The sequence below is a fragment of the Pseudomassariella vexata genome (genome assembly GCF_002105095.1).
Source record: "Pseudomassariella vexata strain CBS 129021 chromosome Unknown BCR38scaffold_20, whole genome shotgun sequence".
Classification (NCBI taxonomy): domain Eukaryota; kingdom Fungi; phylum Ascomycota; class Sordariomycetes; order Amphisphaeriales; family Pseudomassariaceae; genus Pseudomassariella; species Pseudomassariella vexata.
In genome coordinates, this window is record NW_024467975.1 from 192,121 (window position 1) to 217,557 (window position 25,437).

At 50.7% G+C, this 25,437-nt stretch overlaps 6 protein-coding genes and 1 non-coding gene across 7 annotated transcripts; 6 read left to right on the forward strand and 1 right to left on the reverse strand.

Moving 5' to 3' along the window:
• Window positions 1-7,407: 7,407 nt before the first annotated feature.
• On the forward strand, window positions 7,408-9,237 carry BCR38DRAFT_461337 (cation efflux protein; the record flags this gene model as incomplete). Its single annotated transcript, XM_040862514.1, has 2 exons — window positions 7,408-7,617; window positions 7,672-9,237. 2 exons carry the CDS (start codon window positions 7,408-7,410, stop codon window positions 9,235-9,237), a joined length of 1,776 nt encoding a protein of 591 aa, XP_040710533.1.
• Window positions 9,238-10,816: 1,579 nt separating this feature from the next.
• Window positions 10,817-12,204, forward strand: BCR38DRAFT_461338 (uncharacterized protein; the record flags this gene model as incomplete). Its single annotated transcript, XM_040862515.1, has 3 exons — window positions 10,817-10,904; window positions 10,974-11,462; window positions 11,591-12,204. The coding sequence occupies 3 exons, from the start codon at window positions 10,817-10,819 to the stop codon at window positions 12,202-12,204; spliced, it is 1,191 nt and encodes a 396-aa protein (XP_040710534.1).
• A 695-nt stretch (window positions 12,205-12,899) lies between these two features.
• BCR38DRAFT_478378 (uncharacterized protein) lies at window positions 12,900-17,237 on the forward strand. Its single transcript, XM_040863105.1, has 2 exons — window positions 12,900-16,093; window positions 16,152-17,237. The coding sequence occupies exons 1-2, from the start codon at window positions 12,972-12,974 to the stop codon at window positions 16,738-16,740; spliced, it is 3,711 nt and encodes a 1,236-aa protein (XP_040710535.1). The 5' UTR covers window positions 12,900-12,971; the 3' UTR covers window positions 16,741-17,237.
• A 1,548-nt stretch (window positions 17,238-18,785) lies between these two features.
• Window positions 18,786-18,900, forward strand: BCR38DRAFT_t347. The gene has a single exon. It is a non-coding gene; the product is annotated as a tRNA-Leu (tRNA).
• A 1,120-nt stretch (window positions 18,901-20,020) lies between these two features.
• Window positions 20,021-21,392, forward strand: BCR38DRAFT_490161 (DNA polymerase ligase-domain-containing protein; the record flags this gene model as incomplete). The annotated part of the gene is made up of 2 exons (XM_040864485.1): window positions 20,021-20,536; window positions 20,589-21,392. The coding sequence occupies 2 exons, from the start codon at window positions 20,021-20,023 to the stop codon at window positions 21,390-21,392; spliced, it is 1,320 nt and encodes a 439-aa protein (XP_040710536.1).
• A 411-nt stretch (window positions 21,393-21,803) lies between these two features.
• On the reverse strand, window positions 21,804-22,228 carry BCR38DRAFT_354785 (uncharacterized protein; the record flags this gene model as incomplete). The annotated part of the gene is made up of 2 exons (XM_040856900.1): window positions 21,804-22,013; window positions 22,085-22,228. The coding sequence occupies 2 exons, from the start codon at window positions 22,226-22,228 to the stop codon at window positions 21,804-21,806; spliced, it is 354 nt and encodes a 117-aa protein (XP_040710537.1).
• Window positions 22,229-22,550: 322 nt separating this feature from the next.
• On the forward strand, window positions 22,551-24,022 carry BCR38DRAFT_449877 (RNase P subunit p30). Its single transcript, XM_040861318.1, has one exon. It carries the CDS (start codon window positions 22,749-22,751, stop codon window positions 23,718-23,720), a length of 972 nt encoding a protein of 323 aa, XP_040710538.1. The 5' UTR covers window positions 22,551-22,748; the 3' UTR covers window positions 23,721-24,022.
• The last annotated feature ends 1,415 nt before the right edge of the window (window positions 24,023-25,437 follow it).

Genomic DNA, 25,437 nt, shown 5'->3' on the forward strand with positions numbered 1-25,437 from the left:
CATCGGTACGAGCGGACCGGAAGAGCGGTGTCTAGAAGCAGATATGCCCTACTGCAATGCCTACTGTTGTTGGCCAGACGTGGTGATTTGGCCGAGTGGGGTTGCCTTGCAACAAGAGCCGTACCTGTAGACATGGAACGGTGACGACCAAGGCGACTTGGTAGCCTGGCGAGGCCATAAACTCCAGTCGTCCATGCCGCGAACAATGCATAGTATTCATAAACTGCGATCGGTACCTGGTGATCCATCTGCAGCTTTCGGAATCAGCACCTTTGACCTCTCTATATCTCAGACACAGTCGACATGAGTTTGCAAACCGACAGTTGAATCTCGTAGTCCTTCTCTATGACCTCACATCCGCATCGATGTGTGGACATCGTGAGCCGCAACTTGAATGTCTCCAATACTACTTCGGCGAGAGGGTACGTGTATTGGGAGGACGTCGTCAATCCCTGCTCAATGGTAGCGTGACAGAAGCGCAGAAATTACGGACCCATGTCAAGATATTGTAGGGCTTTTACCAGATTGATTAGTCCTGAAACCATGCAGTCAGATCCCTCGATTGATATCTAGGGGCAGCCGGGAAACGCTAACCTAGCCAGGACCAGTCATTGACTTGTCGGCTCAATGGCCCACGTTTCCTGAAGTCCTCTGAACAATCGAGGCGGTTATCCTGGCTAACAGAAGGTGGGAAAGTCCAATCGGGCCATAGACGAGCTGAGTCACCGGCACCAAGGTTATTCCCTGATTGAGTCTCTCAGTGGTATACTGGGGTTTAGGCGTTGTAATCGGTTGCGGACTCGTCGCTGAATGAGTCTCGGACATCCATTGACACCCACTCGGGTGTTGTTTTTGAACGTTTGACGACGTTGTACATATTGAAATGTGGAAGCTGTGTCGTTGACTGGCGAAAGACGTCTTGGAACCGCAGTTGATGTTGGCGACATTCCGGGGAGCTGGATCGCTGACAGGCATTGCGTAGCAACCCTGCGAGGGACCCGACTAAAGAGTCGGGGATGCGGGCCGAGAACTTTGAACAGGCGCGCAGCTGACATTGCCACATCGGATGCGTAATATCACGAGTGGGACGTGGCTATCTTCTTCTTGGGCCAAGCTGCTAGCTCGGCCGACTCGAAAGAGCAGGATGACCAAATGAAAACGTTCGTCATGTTAGAGCTGCAAAGCGCAATGGACAGTCGAAGCATAATGCAACGGCTGCTCCTTCCGTCTCGCCCAAATCTCGACCATGGTCCGTGCTTTCGCCTGCTTCAACTGGCATGAAACCCCCCATGCGTCCCAAGAGTCGACCTTGTGCGGATCATGTACTTCGGACATTTCTTCGATTTCCATGGTGCACGGTGCCTCACAATTAACCAGAGGCACATCGCATGCTGGTCAGATCCCCGGCAAATATTCATTCCATGAACCAGAGTGCTCACAGGGTATCTGGGCGAATACAACACCCAATGGCGGAGTTCGACAAGTTCATCCGCTTTCGGAAACCCCAAGCAACTTCATCATCTTCGATATCCTCGTCTCGTTCCGCGCATTTGACGTCGAGATAGAGCTGTATCACTCGTGTGACACTGGGAATAGTTGAAGATGCCATCACGGCCTCCCTTGGTAGCAGAAGACTATCCCTCGGAGTACAGAGAACCTTCAGCCACACAGGCGATGTCTGGAGATACTGCGCCTGGCTGATGATAAGACTGATGGCTATGAGAATGGTCGACAATTCGGCTAGGTTAAGTCCAATCCCAAGAGAGTTTTGAGTGCTACCCTGTGGTATGAGCTTGCCACCCCTCGGGGTTACAGCTTGTCACTTTATCTGAATCGAACTCACAAGTAGGGTTCGCAATCCTTCAATCGATGAGATACACCTTCCGTGTTTAACAGCTCTTGACACTCCCCGCTTTTGATGAGCTTACTTCAAAATGGTTGACAAGCGCCATAGTCCCGATACCCTCTCCGGTTCCTAGCTTACATGAATCAAGCAGTTGGTTGCGTCTTGATAGTTGCCATTGCGTGCTTCGCCAATTCCAGAGGATCTGATCCTAGTAGTCCTGGCATTGAGCTGGATTGCTCATGTAGAAATGGCACCTAGAAGGCTAGAAGGGAGCCTCACTTGTCGAGGAAGCCAGAGCAGGAACGAATGAAGACCGAAGATCAGCAGGTAGACCCACGAGACACAGCCAGTTTGTTCCTATTTGAGGGACTCAATACATCCTCCGTCCTCACCCTGACACTTCTGGAGAAATCAGGTTGAGGTTAATGTGGATGAGGGAGACTGCCGTGGTCATTTTGGTGTGTTGATTTCGTATTTGTTTATCTGTATCTTGGTGTCTTAATTCTCGACCTCTAGTATTTTGTTGGCTCTAGTTACAACTGCTGTTGCTGGGTTCCACGGCCTCACAAGTTACAACATATATCTAAACCCTGCCGTCTCTGTCTTGCGGCAGGAATTTACACATGCCCACTGGCCATGGGTGTGACACTGCGGTACACCAATCATGTATGTGGACCCTCCAAGATGGAATGCCGCAGGCATTTATCCATGTATCAATTCCAAGGTTTTCGCTCGCTATTCAAGTGACCTTGATTCCACGTGACGATCAACGACTTCCATAATCTGTTCGCCACATACTACGTCTGGATCATATTTGCCAGGATTATTTTGTTGAGTGCGAGATGCTTTATTTGAGATCAGGGTTGCACTCCAACCCACGATGAAAACCACATGCCTATTTACAATCCCTATGTAGATATTTGTCTGGATTGTACTAACCGCGATTTCCTGAACAACCTTGGAGCGCACCATTCCCGCCTATCTACAGACGTCTTCGGTTTTGGCCCTGACTGGGGTCATGGTGGCACAGTTGTTCCTGCTACAGCAGTCTGACGCGGGCTTGGATTGTTCAGTGGGTGGGAGACCGCTGTCTGTCACCTGCTACCGGTGCTATTAACCAGCACTTATAGCCGGAGCTTGTCGGGCCTGGTGTTATCAGCGAGCATTGATCGAAGGTAAAGCTCTGTCCGGTGGAATCAAGTTGGCTGCTATTTGTTTTGTTACTCTGGCCGTAAGTCCAAACCATGCTCCAGGACAGTTTGCATTGCCAGAATATGCCTGTGGCTGTCTTGGAAAACGCCCTACACAGTTCCTCACTGTCGTTTTCGCTATCAACATAGCTATCGAAGGTATTTCATGAACCAGTAAATAGTGCGATCCTTATTGCATGCTTGCGGGTATGTCAGGTGCAATATACACAGCGTCGTACTGCGTGGGGAAGCCACATTGATCTACCTCAGCTTGACCATCACCGCATGGAGGACCACCAACAGAGACCCCAGGCTTCGCGTCGATCTCCCGAAGAACCACATCTAGCAGCTTCGGTAGGATACGGCGCTGTCGGTAACCTGCCAACTAGGGAGGTCTGGCTGGCTTTCACTTTGCCTTCCAGGGCTGACATACAGTCTAGGTGTTTCTGTTACAAGGCTGACAAATGATTTGTGTGCTGGCAAGCTGCAGCCCTGACGTTGCCGATCAAGCAGTATGTATAACAGATGAACCAAAGTCATGCAATATATGGATTGCAGGGGTTATACACTCGTTTGGCTGAATTCACCGAGGACCGGAAAAGGTGAACTTGCAGGGGACGGCACAGAGATTCGGGAAATGGTCTCCCACAGAACTACTCTGCCCTCGTTCCACCCCTGTCCGTCAATGAAGATGTAGGTTCCTCCCTGCTGAGACGCATTATCTTTTCCCCGCTTGACAAACTCCAGTATGGGGTCTGGAAACTAACCCCTGGCCATTCAAGCGATCCCATATGCAGAGCCTTTCCAGTGGCCTTGCTCTATCCGTGTATATATACGACTTGGTACACTCAGGAAATGCCTGTTCCATGATGCCGACGTGTCAAACATCCATATAACACCATCTTGTCATCTGGTCCACTGCGACCATGCAACGTTCTCGTAGTCATAGTTGGCTTATATTTACATCACGAGATAGACCGGGTTTTCTTTTCCAAGTGAAAGTCGTATATACCAAACTGGGGGCAGGAGGGGGGGACTCTGAAGGTGATGCCGCTCATGTCCCGGCTTGTCATACACTTTACATAACTCATTCGGCAGGCGGCACATTCGGCAGGCGGCACATTCGGGTTCAAAAGTCAAGGGTAGATGTTTAAATCGGAGGTCGCGTGCGCTACAGGACACAATACGTCAAAACGCTATATGTCTACTATGCGAACTTGGGCAATACAGTACAGGCAATAAAGCTGCCTTGTGATCCTGACACTGCGAGTTATCTCCTGACTACCCTCAGGCGCTGACGTCATAGTTATGATTTAATCACAAGAATCCTTCAAAAATTGCACTGGGAGGTGTAGACAATCAGTAGGTTCCCCTTAGAGAAAGGAGGCCAGATGTTGAAGAAGGAATGACTTTGATACTAATACCTTATGGCAATATAGTAAGTAGCTGTCGAGAGTGGTTGTGTTGTGAGAGGGTTTTTCAAAATAAAATGCTTAGCCCAAGTGTTGACTATATTGTATACACACTGTTACTCATTGTACTTGATATAGAAGCTTTATGTCCAAGTATGTATGGGCTGTGTGGTTTAAAAACACAGTACATCTGGCCCGTGACTGGCTACGGTTATGAGGTTATGTGATTGATAAGTCGGTGCAAGGATGATAGATGTATTGGAACTAGTATGGCCTCCATCGCATGCATGTACAAAGCAAGTAAACCAGCGTCTCTGCTTTTAGGCTCCTATGTTGAAACGGAATGGGAAGGCCAGAGCCAGGTGCTAGTTCCGAGCTTTGGTAAGTTCAGGAAGGCAGAATACAAGTATGATTTAGATGAACTCACCCTGATGTACGCCGGTGTAAAAGGTGAAAAGTATCACTGCTGAACCGTTTCTGAACAACCTCAGGTTCTGGGGAAAGAATTCCTAGACTTTGATACATTCAATGGACATATTTCTCCGTTGGCTCCGCTATTTAACACCCCAACCACAACGGTCGTCTTCAACATTCAACGGCCTATTCTTAACCAATTGTGCTCAAATGACCTGCAAATTGCTCCAACAGTTACAACAGTTTTTTTTTTGCGGAGAGTTCAATAATGCTTGTACCAGCTGCGAGCCCTACGCACTGCAGTGATGCGACGGGGGATGGACTTCATCAACTTCAATACACGGTCCGGATCTATCTCTGCCTACGCTAATTGTATTACGTCCCTCGCCCAGCTTCTTGGGCAATATTCTGCAAATCAGCAAAATTAGGCTCGGTTTCCCGTATGTTCTGCTTCGGAGCGTGGCAGACGTGCTCTATTGGATTTCAATCCGGAGAGTGCGTAGACCATTCGGTCGTCCATATGCCGTGCGATTCTAACCAGTCTGTGGGGAGGCCAGATTTGTGTATTTTCGCATTGTCTTGCATAAAGGGGTCCCTAGCCTCGTAGAAGGGGAGTACGCCTTGCCCTAGGACATCATAATAAGACCGTGCCGAGACGCCGCCACTTGGTGCTTCCGGATCCCTCTCGTAGAAGACGAGCTTCCCTAGACCGGCCTCGTCGTCACGAACCCAGATCATTGACCAGACCATAGAATTCCTAGGCCTTCCATGAATCTGCGTGTCTAAAAGACCGTCTCGAAAGCGTTCAGAGGCGTAGCGGACACCCGAACACCTGGTTTATCCGGTGAGTTCTGAATATACATTCGTCAGAAAATAGATACCGCATTAGCTCCAGTTGCATGGCCCTAGGGGTGTGTTTCTTGGCGAATTCAAACCTCTGCTTCGCATCCTTCTCGTTCAACAATATGCGCTTAGCGGCGCGCTATTTCTTGAAGTAGTGACGGCTAAGGGTCCTCTTGATGGTCTTAGAGCTGATGTTGAACTCTGCGCGTGTTGCCAGTGTGCTGTACCTAGCCCTAGGGTCGCGGCACTCGAGTAGGCATGTTCGGTGCTCATCTCACTCATTTGCCTTCTCATTTGCCTTCTCATTTGCCTTGAATCTGCCACGTCGCCGCATACCAGAATATGTGGTTTGGTAGATTTATGGGTCTTGACAATGTGCCCTGTGGTCTCCGGCCGAGAGCACCTGAACGTGTCTGCAATGGCCACGTGACTCAGACCGGTTGCAGCGGTCGCAACACGCATGCTCGGGTGTCAGGTATGAATTCGCCACTAAGTCTTCGATTTCTGGATAATTCTTGCCAAAAGCGCGTAATTCGACCATATTTTGGTGGCCGGTGCGTGGTAGAAGTTAATAGGGGATTATGGTGTTTTGATTTCTCAATTGGGATGTGGGGCACAACGGAGAAATATGGCCGATTAGTATAGTGACAACTGGGCGCAAGTAGTTGAAACTCTCACTCTAATGACATAGGCAATTGGAAACTTTGAAGAGAGATAGATAAGACCGCTTACGCAAATTAGGAATAGTGACAGTAAGTTTGCGAATTCTTTCCCTCCCAACTCCGCAAGACCCTGACGGACGACGACTTTTGGAACGCCAAGCTTGTGCAGGAAGGCGGATATCCCAAGTCAGCTAGGCAAATGATGCCATGCTAAAGCAGCAACGCATCATGTGTGATAAACACACGATATAGCAGCTCTGTGGGATGTCAATGTTTGGCTGCGTTGTTGGTTGTTGGATGTAGTAAATAGACTAGAACGATTTCCCAATGCGTTGCGTACATAGTACTGGTACTGTATCAGACCTGACTAAGGTTCTTCAGGTAGGTACTGGCCACTGGATTGAACTCAATTCACAAATTTCAACTGCTACGGGTGGAGCATCTCCTCGATTCATCTGTTGGGCAAAGTGGACTCATATCTGATAAGGTTCAAGTGGACAATGCAAGACCCATAGCACTCTTGTCCAATCAAGATTAAGCATCCCGCCAAAATCGACATCACGCACCTACCCCACAGGGGACTCCGGCTTTGCTCCGAACCGACATGTGCGTGCGGCCACCTTCATTTTCGCCGCCATTTCTAACCATCCCAAGGTTGAATTCGTTTGATAAGGATTCGTCAGCCATCTAGATCCCTCTGCGAAACAACCCAATTTGCACATGGGGCAAACCTGAGTAATAGCAGGAACCCTCTCTTTGGGACTAGGACTGCCAATCGCGTCAGAACTGCGTTTTGCTACTCTGTCATTGTCCTATCCAACGTTGGATAGGATCCATCACCGCAACAGCCTCAAACTGCGAGCTTCCTGGCTCTGACTGACCACGTTTTTTCATGCGACTAGTCTGGTAATCTACTACAGCGATCCCAAACGACAAGCAGAGAGCGTTTGGCTCAGTCGCCCTTTCAAACCTCCCTGAGAAACCACGAACACCCCAATTCTACATCCTCGCTCACCATCACGACCGAATTGCTTGTCATCATGGCTTGGTCAAAGAGGACGCGCATCAGTGTGATGCTGGCGATAGATATCGTTTTCTTCCTGGTCGAGTTGACGTCGGGCTTCATGGTCCACTCCTTGGCTTTGATGGCCGATGCCTTCCACATGCTGAACGACATCATCTCCTTGCTCGTTGGACTGTGGGCTGTCTCCGTGGCCAGCAGAGCGACTACGGACAAATACTCGTATGGCGTATGTATTCTTCTTGATTGCCGAATTGGTGTTCATGTCATTGACCTACAATAGTGGCTACGCGCCGAGATCCTTGGTGCTTTTTTCAACGCCGTCTTCCTCATCGCTCTTTGTGTCTCCATCATCCTCGAGGCCGTTACCCGACTCCTCGACCCCCCGGTGATTTCGAACCCGCAGCTCATCCTCATTGTCGGTTGTTGCGGTCTGGCATCCAATATCGCAGGCTTCTTTGTACTAGGCGGACATGGACATTCGCACGGTCCTGGAGATCACTCGCATGGGGAACATGGGGACCATGGTCATGACCACGTCCACGAGCATGAGCACAACGAGGCCGCCGCTGTTGAGGAAGGAAGAAGCCTTGGATTCACTGCTGATGATGGTCCGGCTATGGACATTTTGCCCCATGTTGCTTTGGCTAGAGCTCAAGGTGGAAGCGATTCCCCGGAGACGGTCAGGCGCATTCAGTACGGCGATTCAGAGCATAGTGCCAGTCATTCGTCAGGTGCGAGAGGACGAGAACATCGGCGACCAAGCACCCTTAAGCTCAGCCGCTTGCAGAGCATCGACGATCTCAACCCCCATCCTGCCAGTTTCAGACAGAACATTATCAATCAAAGCAGAACTGACATCGAAGATACCACCGACGAGAGCTCGACCGAAGGAGGATCCACCATATATGACGAGCTAAATGTGGATGAGAGAACACCGCTGGTCGCGAAGACTTCGAGTGGGCTCCTAGGCCCAGCTGCCAATGCTTCCGCCAACGGAAAGCACAAGAAGCACTCAAAGTCTCGGAGGTCGAGATCGAGGAGAGACTCTGCTGTTCACAGAGAGCATAACCATAACAAGCCGAAAACGTCCAAGAAAGGTGGTAGCCACGGCCACAACCATGCCGACATGGGTATGCGTGCCATGGTTTTGCACGTCATTGGCGATGCCCTCGGAAATGTTGGTGTTATAGCTACTGCCTTGATCATCTGGCTCACCGAATGGTCTGGTAAATACTACGCTGATCCGGCCGTGTCCCTGTTCATCACTGCCATCATCCTGCACTCTGCCTATCCCCTCACCAAAGCTACCTCGAAGGTCCTGCTGCAGGCTACGCCGGACGGAATCGACCTCCAGGACATTAAGGAGGATATTCAAGCACTCCCTGGCGTTATCAGCTGTCATCACGTCCACGTTTGGCAGCTGTCGGACACCAAAGTTGTTGCGTCCATGCACGTGCAAGTCGCCTTCCCTATCACGGAAGAGGGCGGGGAGAAGTACATGGCGCTCGCTAAGCAGGCTCGAAAGTGCCTTCATGCATATGGCATCCACAGCGCAACTATTCAACCCGAATTCTGTCTTGATGACAGATGCAACCATGCCGAAGTTGCCACGGGATTGGACGGCCAGGCTGACGGTTCCTCGACGCCATACTGCGGGAGTGGGCATACCGTTCCATGCCTGTTGGAGTGCGTGGATGACTGTGTTGAACAGGGCTGCTGCACGGTTCCATCGTCTCAGAATGACGAGGGTTCTACGAGATCAAGCCATTCTGGTCACAACCACGGAGAGAATGGCAACGGTGCTGCTCATGCCCACGAAAACGGTCACGATCACAACCACCACTAGGTGGATATCTCCTGCCATTCCGGTGAGGGCGAAGCCGTTGGGAAAAATCAATGTTGTGCTCACTTGTATCAGTATCATCAACCACTAAACCAACAGCATTTGGAGCAGGCGTTTGGGATTACATGCTGGGTCACCATTGGTCCACGCCGTAGTGGTTGACTTTTTTTCTTTTGTTCATGGACTTAGAAAGACAAAGACGTGGGATGCCTCGGGCGGTTTGAGGTGGGGGTATAAAAGTTGATATGTTTAATAGTGCTGTGGGCGAATAATACAATCAAGGATGTTTTTTTTCTACATAACTCGGCCATGGCATCCAATTGGTATAGAAAGTCTGCGTTACCAGCAAGGTGTTCAATACGGTACATTGCGGATGAGGTAACGAACTGGTAATGTGGCACACCAGAGAGCTCCAAACCTTACTAGTAACAATGCCGGGAAAGATATTTATTCTTTGAGGCATGGACTAATAGCAGTTCTTGGGTTCTAAATTGAGATGACGGTTGTTTGGCCCAGTTTCCCCTTCGTAGGACATAATAACCAAACCTGCGAACTCGAGATTCCTTGGAAGGGGTTGGGCATGGTTTAGGCCTGTGGGAGACCACCAGGATGGTTAATTGATGGATAATAACGATAGCGAGGCCTAAGGGCAGTTTGTAGTTGGTATAGTTGATGGTGTTACACATCCTTGGGGTATCCAACCGCTCTGGGATTGGGGGCTGACGTGAGTTACTACACACAACAATAGGAGTATCAGTGGTTGATAGGCCTGTAGGAATCATTTGACAATATTCAACACCCATACTTGCCGCTGTAACGCGTAAGCCATCCAAGGCGCGTCCGTCTTTTGACAGGATGGCGGAAGAGGCGCTAGACTGCTTCGGGTGGTCACTGTTGCGACAAACGCTCCCGCCTCGCATTCTCAGCACCATCGGCCCAACAATCAACCCGCGTCAGATTTCCCAATGGGCCAACCGAACTCCCGGAACAAACAAGCCCCTTACTACCAGCCACTCTCAGGACCGAACAACGTGGTTTCATTACGATTACATATACTGCGAATGCGAGTCTTGCCAACCGGGTCATCATGTTGCGCACGTTCAACCAGGAATGCGGACCAACATAGGGCCCGCCAGCGGTGTTGGCGAGACTGGTGGGACTTGTGGCATCGCACATTTTGCATATCGTTGCGAGTGTACGTGTTGGGTTGATGGCATCCTCGAATCCTAGATGGCATCGTCGTGGTTCGGTAAGGCTGTCTGTCGTCTCTTATAAGGCTCACTCATTCCCGCCGTTGTCATGAGAAGGTAAGACTGAGATCCCGTATTCTGCTAATTTTCGTCGGTCATTCCGTCTGCCTTCTTCCTTTGGCGCTTGGTTACTTGACTCCTGTACTTCTCCTTGCGCCCAAAGGTTTACAATGAACCCCTTAGAGATGAAAAAGATCCCCACGAGGCTATTGGCTATTGATGGAAACTCCATTCATAGCGAGACCCCATCAGCCATCGTTGACGATACTCCCGGCTCCGTGACAGCCGACGTGGCCGAGTGGAAACCCACCCGAGACTTCTTACTAGCCCTCATGGCCTTGTGTACCCTTGTCCTCGCCGTTGCTATTGATTCGACTAGTCTCGCCGTCGCTTTACCTACTATGAGCACTGCCTTGGGTGGTACAGCTCTACAGGCATTTTGGTCCGGAACAAGCTTCTAGGTCGTTATCACTGACCTCGTTCCTCTAGTCTATCGAGGAACATGGTTCAGTGTCTTGTCATCCATGTGGTCTGTTGGAACTGTAACCGGCCCACTGATTGGTGCTGGGTTTGCCCAGAATATCAGCTGGCGGTGGATATTCTACGTCAACCTGCCTATCATCGGTCTCGGGCTCGTGTTTGTCGTGCTGTTTCTGCACCAGGTTAGGATACCGGGTAACATAGTCGGCAAGCTCAAGAGATTCGATTGGTTAGGATCATTCCTGTTTACGGTGGGTGATACTGCTTTTTTGTTTGGAGTATCCGTTGGCGGCGTGATGTACAGCTGGACCTCGTGGCGGACACTGTTGCCCCTGATACTCGGGATTATGATTGTGGCTGGCTTTGCGCTATGGGAACTCTGGTACGCCGCCGAGCCCATCATCAGCAGAGAGATCTTCGGCAATTGGACTTTGATCAGCACTTACATTCAGGCCATCTTCCATGGCATCATTCTATGGTCTTTGTTATACTTCCTCGGTACGCATCTTCCACTCTATCCGATCGAGTTTACACTGACGCGTTAAAGTGCTGTACTACCAAGCCGTCAAGGCCTACTCACCTGTAACCTCCGCCGTCGCCGCCAACGGATACTCCAAACAAAAAAGCAGTATCACCCACCGTAAACAGGAATGATCCTAACCAATCGAATCTCTTGAGCTTGCCGACTATGTTACCCGGTATCCTCTACCTGCTCAACCCTGGGACCAACGTCCCGGCGTGGATTTTCCTCAACCTCCCCATCGGCGTGGGAACCGGCATGCTCTTCCCCGGTATGAGCCTCTCCATCCAGGCCGCGTCCGAGCCGGCGCTTAACGGTCAGGCCGCCGCATTCTTTTCCTTCCTGCGGACGTTTGGTCAGTCCCTGGGCGTCGCCATCTCGGGCGTCGTTTTTCAAAACGCTTTTAAAGTGAAGCTGGAGGCGCTGCCGGCTTTTGTGTCCGTGGCGGACGAGTACTCGCGCGATGCGACGATTGTGGTTGGCATTATAAAGTCGATGCCCGAGGGCGAGGACAAGGCCCTGCTCGTGCAGGCGTATGCCGATGGACTGAAGATACTGTGGATGGCGCTTGTAGCGTTTTCTGGCGTGAGTATGCTGTTGAGTTTCTCCATTAAGGAGTATTCGCTTGAGCAGGAGCATGTTACGAAGCAGCGGCTTAGGCGGGAGGGGGAGATGCCCAGTAGGAGTGATGTTGAGAGTGCTTCTGGGGCTGACAAATAAGGGATGGGTGGGTTTCATGATGCTCATGACAAGAGAGCGATGGTTGAAATAGAGGTATGGCGTTGGGGACGGTTTAATGATAGATACGGTGGGAACTCATACTGCTGGATACTTGGATGAAAGCTAGAAATTTTTCGGTAGACTGCCCACGCATTGGCTAACATGATTGTGAGAAATTATATAGCTATCAACACGGTGATTATTAGGGTTGAGTATAATGAACTTGTACCAAGTCTTACCTCACTTCGAGTAGGTCCTCGAGACATTTTGTTAGCCAAGCATACTTGGAAACGTTAAGCGTGTCAAACACTTATCAGCAAGGTTTAGATAAGCAGTAGATTGTCGATTCCAGAGAACCTCAGATGTTTGATGTGAACGGTTCGGGTAGTCACAGGAATGATCACATACAAGAGTAACTAGGTTAAGTAGTTCCTCAAGTCATTAGCTCTCCTGAATAAGGAGAAAAGCCATGCGACTATTTTTCCAACGGTACAGACAGTCTGTAGATGTGGTGCATCAACCTCTACTATCCAAAGAGCAAAATTTGTAGAATGTCGATCATCAGATAGGATATCGGTGATTCCAAGTGAGGCTTGGCCAGTTATGGTTAGGGTGGAGTGTCGGCGGGGCAACAGAAAGGTGGGGCTGTATTTACAAACGCGATTGCCTTTAAAAATCACCGGCCATCCTGGTCTGCCACACTTCACAGGTATAACTCAATCAAAACGGTAAGCAATATAATTGACGACAACACCCGAACCGCCAAAATGGAGGTTCAAAGCCCACCTAAACGTATGACGCGAGCGAGGGCAGCTGCAAAGGCTACCAGTGGTGACGCGACTTCGAAACCCACGAAGGTCGTGACCGCCTCGGCGAAGGCCACTGCCACCACCACCCGCACAACTTCTTCCATGAAGCGCAAGGCCAGACCCGACGACCTGGGCGACCATGAGGAACCAACATCCACCACAGACATTATGAACAAGCCGCCCGCCAGAACACGCGGCAGACCCAAGAAAGTTGTCGAGCCTCAACCCGAGCCCGAGCCCGAGCCAGAACAGGCTGCCCCGACAGAGGAGGCACCAGCTCCCGCTCCGAAGGCAACGCGAGGCCGACCCAAGAAGATCGCCACGGAAGCTCCGAAGATAGAACCAGGCAAGAATACGCGAGCACGCGCTACCAGAAAGACACGGTCAGAGGAAGAGAATGGAGAGCCCGTCAAGAAGACGACCCGAGGCCGGGCTGCTTCGAATGCTGCAAAGGATGGTGCCATCTGCACCACAGTGAACACCAACCCCACACCAGGCTTGAAGTCGGCCGTGTCCCGACCAGCTTTCCGGACTGCTGCCGTCAAGAAGTCGGTCACCTTCCAGGAGCCGCAGAGGGAGAATAAGGAGAACCTACTGCCCCCCGCCGCAGTGAAGGCCAAGACAAAGACTACAGACTCCACCACTACCACTGCAACTGCCACTGGCATGCGAGCCAGGCCTATACGAAAACCTGCTGCAGGTGGCAGAATGACGCGGGCGAGCGCCAGAACAAGAACCACTTCAAACGACAAGAACGAGAAGCCAGCTCCACTCAGTCCCAAGAAAGACAGCCAGAACCGGCCCCTGTCTAGACAAAGCAGCTCAGATGATGAACTTGCCATTGACGAGAAGACCCCTCTCAAGCCATTGATGAAGAGCCCCGTCAAGCCGCCCTCCAGTACCAGGAAACTTGATCTTGGAGTTCCCGCCACACAGGAGCCTGTCGAGGAAGAGGTCGAGGAACCGTCTGAGCCCACGGGCGTGTCGGTGTTTGGCAGCCCGGCAAGACGGCCACCTTCTTCTCCTTGGAAGGATGCTATGAAGTCGCCGGCCAAGCGGGTCGACGCCATTCCTTCGCTGATCCTTTCGGCTCACAAACAGAGCACCGAGACTACGCAGTCTCCCTTCAAGACCTCAATGCTTCAGTCGCCCGCAAAGCGACCTCAAGTCCCCATTCAGGGTCTCCAGGCTCCATCTCATGAGCTATCAGATCAACGCCGATCGCCGCTGAAGATGTCGCTTCTGAATTCGCCAGCAAAGCGACCAATGTCGCCGCTGAAGCCCCTGGGAACTATGATTCGACCCGCAGAGGACCAGGTTGAGGAGCCGGAAAACGCAGGGAAACCCGAATGTGAAGCTGGGGAGGAGCTACCTACTGAGGAGGCAGTCGAAACTGCATCCGCTATGGAGGAGGAGATGCCCGAGAGGGCTGAGGCTGTTGTTGAAAATGTTGTTATGACTGAGGACTACGACGGAGATGCCATGACCGACGATGTGAATGAAGCACAAGTATTACAACTCGAGTCTCCGAGTCAACTCGAATTCCCTGGCCGCCTATCTGCCGTTCTGGCCCGCAGCGCAGACCCTGCGCTCCGAGAAAAAACTTCGCCCGTCAAGGCCGCTACCGATGCGGTCAGCAACGAAAGTCGTCCGGCTGAACCGGAAGCCTCTGTCGAGGAGTCGGCGGAAGATCCTATGGATATTGACGAGGATCAGGAAGAAGATGCTGGCGCGCGCAGTCCTGAGACGACGCCTCCCCGCTCCATTATTCGACCTAAGAACCCCTTCTTTGGCTTGCGTGAGAAGGATCTCACAACGTCTATCAATTACGATTCTGAAGACGAGCTCGCTTCTAGTGGCAAGGGTCTGTCTACGTTCCAGGATGACAACACGCAGAGCTTCAACGCTGTGCCTGCAACTCCCACCCCGGCAAACTCGAAGACCCCCCGAAATGAGCTGCCATCAAGCGCCATCAAGGCTGCTAGCCGCGCCATCAGATCGGTCTCACGAGGTTCCAAGCTTGGCTACACACCTCTTGCCAGACAACTGAATGAATGGAAGGCAGGCAGCCCTTCTAAGCTCGGCCACGAATCGCCCCTTGGCAATGCTCAAATAACCGAGGAAGATATTTCTTTGGTTCAGGCATCTCCCGCAAAATATACTTTCTTCGATGACGAGATGAAGGTCCGGGACGATATGGAAGCTGACGAGGCTGCTCTTGTGGCTGCCATGGAGGCGGATATCGCTGCTAACTACGATGATCCGGAATTCGATGACATTGCCTTGACTAACGAGGATGTTCAGCTCGCTGCCGAGGCGAACGAGATGTCACTCCTCGAGCCAGAGCAAATCGATGAGATGCTTGACCTTCAGAACCACGACGGTTCGATTTCGGAAGCCAGTCAGGAGTATGGCGATGAAAATGCTATTCCCATTGACCCAACTCTGCTTACCCAAGCCTCCCGTTCCTCCATGGCTGCAGTCCCTCCTGTCACGCCTATACGCCATTCTGCGCCGCGACCTTTCAACACCACCACCAAGGTCCCGCTGAAGCCTGCCGATGATTCCACCCCGCGAATTAAGAAGCGCAGCGCTAGTGTCTCTAAGCCCCCCCCGAATCGACCTACAGGTCCCATTAGGAACGCGACTGTCATTTCGTATTCTCCGACGAAGGAGTTTTCCAACTTGGACATTGATCAGCATGACGAGGCGGAGGAGAATCAGAACCCCCCTGTTACTCCATCCAAGTCGGACATTTGGTCGTCAATGGGCACTCCTGCTCGCACACCCCGTCGAGACCTCAACCCTGCCTTGCTCCGAGGTGCTGTCGTCTTCGTTGATGTGCACACAAGTGAAGGTGCGGATGCTAGCACTGTGTTTATTGAGCTGCTTACACAGATGGGTGCCCGCTGTGTCAAGAGTTGGCCGTGGAATCCCATCAGTGCCGCCAACACTGACTACTCAGCCTCAAAGATCGGCATCACCCATGTTGTGTTCAAGGATGGTGGCAAGCGGACTATGGAGAAAGTTCGAGAGAGCGGAGGTGTCGTCCAATGTGTCGGCGTTGGTTGGGTCTTAGAGTGAGTTTATTTACTTGGGTATAATTCACGTGTTGATCACAGACTAACCAAGACGTAGCTGCGAGCGAGAAAATGAGTGGCTCGAAGAAGCACCTTACTACATCGACACCACAATGGTGCCTCGTGGAGGTGCTCGTCGCCGTAAGAGCATGGAGCCCAAGGCCCTTGCCAACCTCAACGGCACGCTAGTCACGCCCATGAAGCAGACCGCTGGCCCGCCCCGCGAGTGTCAGACTGTTCCCAACAACCACGTCAGTCGACGAGAGAGCACTGCTTGGATACGCACTCCCTCTGATCGTGATGATGATGATGAGAATATGGACGCTGCTGGCGAGGATGACTGGGACGCTGTTGGCGTACTTACTCCGGTGCCTAAGACACCTGCCCCGGAATCCATCCGCCAGTTCGCAATGGATGTCACTCCCGAGACCCCAGCTGCAACTTCCGTCGGCGACGACTCTTTTGAGCAGGATCAGTTTCTGATGCGCACCGCGCCACCTAAGCAGAGCATTTACGCCGACCTTGGCGAGGGTTTATTACGCCAGGACAAGGACCAAAACGTCGTCATGAGACTCATGGCTGCGCGACGCAAGAGCCTGCAATTCGCGCCCAAAATCGCGAGTCCTTTGAGCAAGGCATGGAATTAGATCACCATCACCACTTAGGAGTGAGTGTTTTGTGGTCATCGTGATGTTTTTGGAGTTTGTCTCCAGGATTGAGGAGACCTTTGATTGTTTGATTATACCATATATACGCCCGAGTTTGGCTTGGCTGGAAGGGGGAGGAATCGTTCACCTGAAATTGGTGCCTCATACATAGGCTCGGTCTAGAAGGGCATCGGCGTACCGGCACTTGTGTTTTTGTCACTCCTCACAGCAGGGAAGATGGGCCTAGTTGGCATTGGCGTTTGTGGACGACAGGAGTAGCATTCTTTGTTTTAATCTGCCTTCTTGTATGGATATGGCTCGAGTTCTGGCTCAGGTTGACAGGTTCGTTTTCATAGTGGACTCACAGCTCGCTTGGCTTGGGGGACTAGAATTTGACTTGTTCATCATCACATATGGATGTTTTGTTCTACACTGTGTGCGTTGTTGTGCAATAAACATTTGACATAGTGTAGAGTCTCTAGACAGTTGAACTAAAGCTTTCATCTGGTATGACACAACTCAATGATGTGGCCTAATGAAAATGAGATTTGAACATGTTGTATATACAACACCGTTATTATGACCCATTTGTATCGCATTTATAGCTGGCGGTGGAGAGTGCTTGAGTACGCGCACAGGACTCCAAGGCTGCCCTCCTGGTGAGTCCACGTTCTCAGGTTGAGAACATCATACGAACACGGTCCGCTTCCTGTACATTAAATGCGCATTATATGTGCCAATCCTTATTTAACATGTCTTGACTGATTCAACTTGGGAGTCGCAAAAGGAGTAAGCCGCTTACGAAGATCGTCTCGTCTGACCGGCTCCTCAGACCGGCTTCTCATTTGCAGACTCAAACATTCAGTACCACGTAAAATGAGTCTACCGTTATTTCGTTTGTTGATAGGAAGTATTCATCATTTTCGCGGCTTGCTTCGGCGTTTGCGAGAGTAACGGTGCGTAACGGTGAGCATACTTCTTTTCAATCCCAAGATTTTATGGTTTCCCTATCAACTGCATGTAATATATTTTGTGCTCTCATCATGTTTCTGGTCACGTTTATAATTACGCGCCTCACTAGTTATACAGTCCTTCTCGATAGTTCCGGTATTGCTTGCTGAGTAACGTTGATTAGTGACAGTTAAGAGCTCAAGGATTCACATCACACTGGAGGCGACTAAGGGTGGCTGACGACAATGATCAACGAGACGTCTGGAAAGACCGAGATGGCTCGAATAAGGAACCAACTGGTGGAAGTAGGTCCTGGCTTGGTTGTTGTTGAAGAGATGTGGATCGCATTGAATCGTTCTCACAGATGCGTATGGTCCCGTCCAATTGACTGGCTGTACCCTTGGTGTCCTGTCTTCCTATGGTTTTAGTCTTCCACCACAATCACTGGAAGGATACTCAGAGCCCGAAATGAGTGAACACGAACCCAGCAGTTTCATTATCTAGTACAATATGGAGCTTATGGCTGTAATCAATTGGCGTAACAGAGCATAAATGCTGGCTATTCACTAGCCATATCTATTGGGCACTAAGCAAACATACAGACAGATTCTAATGTTATCCCAATGGAAATTTCAGTAAATGAAATAGTAGCGAAAAGTGTTGCGCCAGTTTATCCCCCTGGAGCTATACTGTCTGATATATTGTCCATCGTTCATGGTAATCAATACTATACCTGATACATAAGCCATTTGATACCAGGATTTAACAGTGATTAACTAGTTATAAGATTCCATGAATAAGTCATTGTCTGCCACGATCAGCTAAGCCAACAAGACAATGGAGGGGCTCAGAAGTAGTCGAAAAGTATGCAGTCCCTGACTGATAGAACTAAAAGTTCTAGGTTAGGTTGGTGTCACTTACACAGTTCACTACTACCCGCATTAGTGCCACTTTCAGCGCTTGGATCCTCTTGTGGTGGCAATACTCAAGTCGTGCCCCACCTGAGTGGTGAGGGGCCGGAGGCCGTTCCTCGGCCGCAAAAGTTTTGCTGCATTTTATTATACCAATTTCCGACCCATTTTGTCAGCAAAGAAGGACAGATGGCCGAGTGGTTATGGCGCTGCGTTCAGGTGAACTGGATAAATTTGTCGCAATGTGACAGACATCGCAGTGGAGCAATCCGCGTGGGTTCGAGTCCCACTCTGTTCATCTAATTGGTACATTAAGTTCAATGGTATCAAAGTTTTGTTTTGGAATGTGTTTCCTCTTTTTGCGTGAGACGAAGTTGCCATTACTCTACGACACACATGTTCTTCTACGTCGAAAACTTGCGTGCGTCGTGGTAGAGACATCGAAGCCTGGAAAGAAGGGTTTTAGTGCAGTGCCCAGGAGAGTGTGAAGTTATCATCATCTTACCCACTCCCATCCATACAGAACATCCAAATGACCGTACACAACAAACTCGAGCATATATATCATGTGAAGTGACTTTCTAAACACCCGGTTGATTACTTTATGAAGATATTGTACTTAGTGGTTTTTAATATTTACATGGAAACAATTGTATCCTCTGCAGGTAGTTGATGGCAAGAATACAACCCTGGAACTTCCATACTGTGGAGGTGCATCATCAACTATGCCGTCGGGCGTCTTAGTGAAGTAGTGAAGAATACTTGAGAAACTGCTTTCAACCCTCATTCCGAACACGCTCGATGCAGTGCAGATTATTCAAGAGCTAGCTTTCAGACATGCCATGCCATGAGGGTGGTATCAGTTGCGCCTTTTGACTATAACTGGGCATTGTGCTGTATGACTATAGGTCAGGTATAGTATTATGTTCAACATCTCCATTGAAACAAAGTGGTATAGTATTGTCGCTAAACTGGTATTTCACTAGAAGTAGTATCGGACTAACCATAGGATCTGTCTGTTATGACACTTATTTTGATTTGGGAGATAATTAGCGAAGGGCCAGTGGTCAATTACCTCATGTCTTTTTATTCCTAAATGACTACAGAATTCGGTCATCTAGCTTCATGCTGTACCGGACTGGACAATGAATCGGACGGCTCGTGGTCAGTTCACTTGCTATCAGACTGGACTCGACTGATTGAAGGTCTGGAAATATGGTGGTGGGGCATTGAGGAGTGATCGGTTGCATAGGACCATATATATCTGTGTGAACAATTCAAACTGGTCTATCTCTCAAAAGTAAGTAGCTTTAAGGTACATCTGGGCCTGCCTCCACCAATTGGTCTTTTTTTCCCATTTCTACCGGCGCAGGCGGTGCCTTTATTGGCACGATCAATGTACAATACGATCCATCAACATGCCAGAAAAGCGCGGTCGCGGCAGTCCTGAGCTGGTGCCGAATCCATTCATCAAGAAGCGAAATCTGGAATGGAGTATAGAGCTTACCGGCTTGGCTCACGATGCTGAGGATTCGAGCAGCAGCTTGAGCTCGCTATCGCCGAGCCCACCAGCTCAGGCTGATGAACCCAAAACATCGGCGGTGGAAGCAGGCGAAGCAAAAGTGGACGACCACCTTGCATACTTCTGCGGTATACTTGCGAAAGCGACATTAGCGCCCTTCCCTAATGGCATGCCTCAACTTCCAGTTACAAATTATCGGGAGCTCTATGACGCGCATTTCGGAAAACGCGAGGGTGCTCACTTCGTTATTCACCAGCATGATCATCCTATTGCTGGGACGCACTATGACCTACGTCTCCAGATCAACGAGACCAGCAGTGCATCATGGGCTATCATGTACGGTTTGCCCGGTGATCCGAATAGCCAGCGGCTAAACCGAAATGCGACTGAAACAAGAGTCCACTGTCTATGGGTAGGTACATCATGTGCACACCGCAACATCTCATTGACGAACAGACATATAGAATCATCTTGTAGAGACCGCTTCCACCTCAACTGGTTCGCTGCTAATCTGGGATACTGGTACTTACACCGTCCTTCAGAGACGCAGTAAATACGCGCCAGCAGAGGACCCAGACTCTCAGCCATCTGCTCCGGGCGCATCACCTCAGCTCACAGAACAAGAAAAGCTAAACCAGGCTTTCAAGGCCCGCAAGATTCGCCTAGAGCTCAACGGAAGCCGCCTACCGCGCAACTACGTTCTCTCTCTGCGTCTCACTAAGAGTGAGGATGCGGCCGGGAGAGCAAAGATTGGAAGAAAGCCGAAGACACGACGGCGGCGAGGTGGTGCGAAAACCAAGGCTCCAGAGCCCATGACCAGCTCCGATTCGGATTCCGACCGGAACACCGGTAAGGCCGGCGTCGGCGGCGAAGAAGACATTGTTCATGCACCGGCTGAAGTGGATCAAGAAGGCGTTTCCGCCATGGAACGGGAGATACGGGAGCTAGAGGATGAAGAAGTACGTAAGACCAATGCGTATACCGGTGCGACCAACACCATTGGAAGTGTACACCAGCGCAAGTGGTATCTCTCGCTTGATCGGGAGGCCTGTGGTTTCGTGAAGCGTCGGAAACAAGGCAAAGTTATTTGGGAGTGCGTCGAGGAGCACGAGGATGTTGGAGATGCAAGGCTCAGATTCCCATTCCACGTAAAAGGGGCAGAAGTTGAGCGCAGTGTTGTTACTGGACGGCAAGGGGCAGAAGTCTTGAAGGACGAAGGAGTGGTTGACTTTGTAGCTCGGAAGGGTTGGCGGCCGGTCCTGAATTGACATTCTCATGTCCAGTATCATCTGAAAGTCAAGTCAAGTTGCTCCTTGACAGATATTGCCAATGCACTATAGATTCCTGATTGACGCCTATTTACATACATTCTGCCGAAACGGCCGCGGCATACTCATGCAGATTAAGACCATCGTCGTGATCAAAATATGTGCCATACCAAATGCTCTCAAACTATTTGAATATTGACCATCGTGGTCGAAGAAGGAGGATCGCCAATGCCATGCCGCAAACGCCCATGTTTACCCAACTGCAAGCGTCGAGACGAGGCGATTGACCTCGTCGCTTTCTTTCTTTCTTCCCTCCATTATTATTATAAGCTTCCTTCTTACCGTCCATCTCACTGGAGACTCTCATTCAAATCCATGCGTGTCTCATCACTTCGTCAATTTTTTCCTTTGCTATCCGTACCTCATCGGCTGTTGTCCTGGCGGTGGCGATTGACCCTGCCAGCCTTGCGGCGGCCCGTTCTGCATCGGTATACCGGGTCCTCCTCCTCCGCCGCCGCCCTTCATCTGTTGGACATCGGCACGGTTCTCGAGTGGTTGCGCAAAATTACAGATGTGACATACGACGTCTTGGTAGCCGTGAATGGAGAGTGGCAATACGGGCTGTTCAGTGTTCAAGGCTTAGCGCATTGTTCATTGGTGGGGGCGGAGGATGGAATGGAATGGAGTCTTACAATAAAGCAAAAGGTGAACCACGGGTTGCTCTTAATCACTTTGCCAGAGTAATTGCCGCAGTTATGGCACTGGCAGGTGATGCCCTCGTAGCCCTCAATCTCCTTGCGAAAGGTGTGCTCACCACAGGTGAAGACGAAACACATGGTGGGTGGTTGGCTTTATGCGATTCCCGGTCGGAGGTCGATGGCGGTATAAGTCGAGAGTTGTTTGCTATTCAGTATTGGTGGGGGGTGTATTATGATTTTCTAGGCGTTAAGATGCGAGGAATTCCAGGTCAACAATTTCATGAGCAGATGCAACATTCAACAAGTCTTGTATCGTTGTGACTACATAGTAGGACTGGGAAATTTCCACTGCGCGTCACCGTGGCTGTGCCGCTCAGCCAAGAATCCACAAGAGCTTGGTCATGCTTGCGAAAGGTCCAATGTCGGCTTGGCGTTCAAATGGGAATCGGAATCGAGGTCAGGCCTCCAATTGCCATCAGCAACGGCACCACTTCCGTTCTACAAGGTACGCTAGTCGGACCCTGCAATCCGACATTCCGACTTTCATGATTTTCGGACTCGACTACGGCAAACTTTGAGTTCCACCGCAGCTTTCAACAGAGTCTGACGCAATCGCGACTCACTCAAACAACGAGATGAGCCAGAAGAGCGGAATAAAATGCTTTACGACCTCAACATTGCCTGGTCGTCCTCGACCAGTGCCGCCGAGCTCTCACGCACCCTAAAATTCAGCACCTCGCTCGGGTACAATGTCGTCGCCCTCAACCACACTATCAACCCGCCCTTCCCAGCGCAGACTGTAAACCCTCTCCCCAACCCCCCGCCAACTCCGGCATCAAAGGCCGGCAACTCCAAAATCGCAACCGCCAACTACGAGCAACCCGAAATCCTTCATCGCGTCACCGTGATCCTCTATGAAGCATTGTCCAGCAACCGCCTGCCCCAGGTCGCCCAGGCCTTTGACATTCTCGCCATCCGCCCGATGACCGCGTGGGCCTTCCAGGCGGCGTGCCTAAGCATTGCCGAGGCGTCTCTCATTTCTCCTGATTTTACGCAGCAGTTCGATTTTCACTTCGCACCTAAGACGTGCATGGCAGCTGTGAATCGCGGCATGCGCTTCGAGATTTGTTATGCACAGTTTCTGCTGGCCGATGCCAGGGGCAGGTCCAACTTCATTGGGAATGTCATGAGTCTGATGCGTGCGACGAAGGGAAGGGGACTGGTTGTGAGCAGCGAGGCGAAGGGCGTCATGGGACTGCGTGGGCCGGCGGATGTGGCGAATCTGCTCGCGGTATGGGGCTTGGGGACGGAGCGGGGGATGGAAGCACTGGGTGTCAATCCCAGAGCCGTCGTGGTCAACGAGGGCATCAAGAGGACTTCGTTCAGAGGCGTGATTGATATTGTGCAAGTTGCCCAGCGGGAAGCAGGTGATAAGATGGAGGGGATCGAAACAGAAAAGTCAGCGGCTAAGGAAAAGGGGAAGGGGTTAAGCAACGAAAACGGCGGGAATGGGAAAAAGCGGAAGGACGGCGACAACACGACTGGCGAGGCACCCTTGAGCAAGCGGCAGGCGAAGAAAATGAAGAAACTCGCCGTGATGGAAGGCAAGCCGTCGGGGAATAAGGCATAGAGAGGCTTGCGCAAGCCGCAAAAGTATGGCGTTAGGGAAGATACCCCGGAATAGAGTTGCTTTGCTCACCCCTTAGCCTGGCGCAATTCTTGCGCTGGTGCCCTATGTCGTTTCGGTGAGAATTCCGTCCTGTTAGAACACACATTGCATTTCACCATACGTAGCACTGACTAGAAGTGGTGGGTTAATTGAACAGTTAGAAGTAGTATATCCCTACTCAAGCAGCCACACTGGATACGTACGAAAGACAGTACCGGGCCATAGTTGTGTTCCATCAATTATGTTCGCACTCTCTTTGTGAAGATGAACCTTGCTCCGGCTTGAAAGTCTTGAGATGTTTGAGCAACGAAACTAATCATGCCAAGTATTCGGCCTAGCTGACCTTGCGAAAAGGCGTGTCGTATACAGACCCAATGCCCCGATAGGTCGAGTAAAGTATTCATGCAATCAAGTGAATCAAGTGTCCATTGAGTGATCTTTTGTCTGTAGTGCGACTGTGCTAACTGCACTTAATACTGTACACCTTACCTCCTGCGAAAATGCGCAAAACTTGGATGCACCTTTGACGGCAACACAGCCGCCTCTTATAAACTTGGGGATCCAGGACATGCTAACTTACACAGAAATGGCTTAAACCTCTAGATCCGGCGACGGCCTTGGTACTCGAGCCCGAGGGTTTACGTCGCGACTATGATTTGGGATTGTGCGGTCACAATGATACGGCTGGCATTAAGGGGCCGTCCAGACCGGAGATTAATGGCTCGAGATCGCGAAGAGGAAAGATTCATCCTTTGGGCTCTATAAGAGGCTCTTGATGAGGCAAAGACAAAGATCCACGTGTGAGGGCAAAGATGTTTTATTTACGAAGAGAAATTCCGTGACAGCGTAGCTAAAGAGCAGCTATTGGTTGTGCGTGAAATACAGCTTGAACGAGAGAGCGAGGCGTGCCAAGAGCAAATCAAGAAAGAGACAGAAAGCTACAGCTAACTAGACGAACGAAATGCGGATCTTCAACGGCGACTCACAGAGCTGGAGGAACTCGTGGATTCAGCGGCTTCCGGGAGTGGCAGTGCGGTGATGTCAAGAGGAAGCTGAGGGCAAACTGATGTAGCCCTAGCGTTGAGGCTATCTAACAAAAATCCAAGGATGTATCCTCACAGGAGCACGACCTGAGTTCCTCTAATCCCGAGGCAACAATGTTGGAGCCATGCCCCTCTTGGCATCCAGAGCAATGATGCCTCTTACTGTACAGCATTCTTAACTACGTTCCACACCCGCCTCCCGAGCACTCGAGCCCTTCCAGAAACCTGGGCAACTATAATAAGTCTCGCACTACAGTTCCGGTTGCACATACCCAGTACCCCTATCCAGCGGCCGACTTTGCGAGACCGTTCATGCCCTTCTACTACTGTAACCCACCGTATCCCGGCATTCCAGAAACTGGAAACGAAAGTGGAAACTAAACTCCGTATCCAATCGGCAGTTTACCAATCGTGTTTGGGAGCTCAGGTCATTATCCTACTTCACGTCATATTGTAATGAGTCCTCCCCTCTCCCCCTCGTTCCTTCATCGTTTGTGAGCGATAACCCCGCCGCCTCTGGCTACTATGGAGCAAGTTAAGCACGTGGGTAGAGGCTGGAGGTAAGGTTTGCACTTGATGAGGAAGCAGCGTTTGGTGTTCCGTAGTATGGCCCGATTCACGTCTTGGCTCGAATC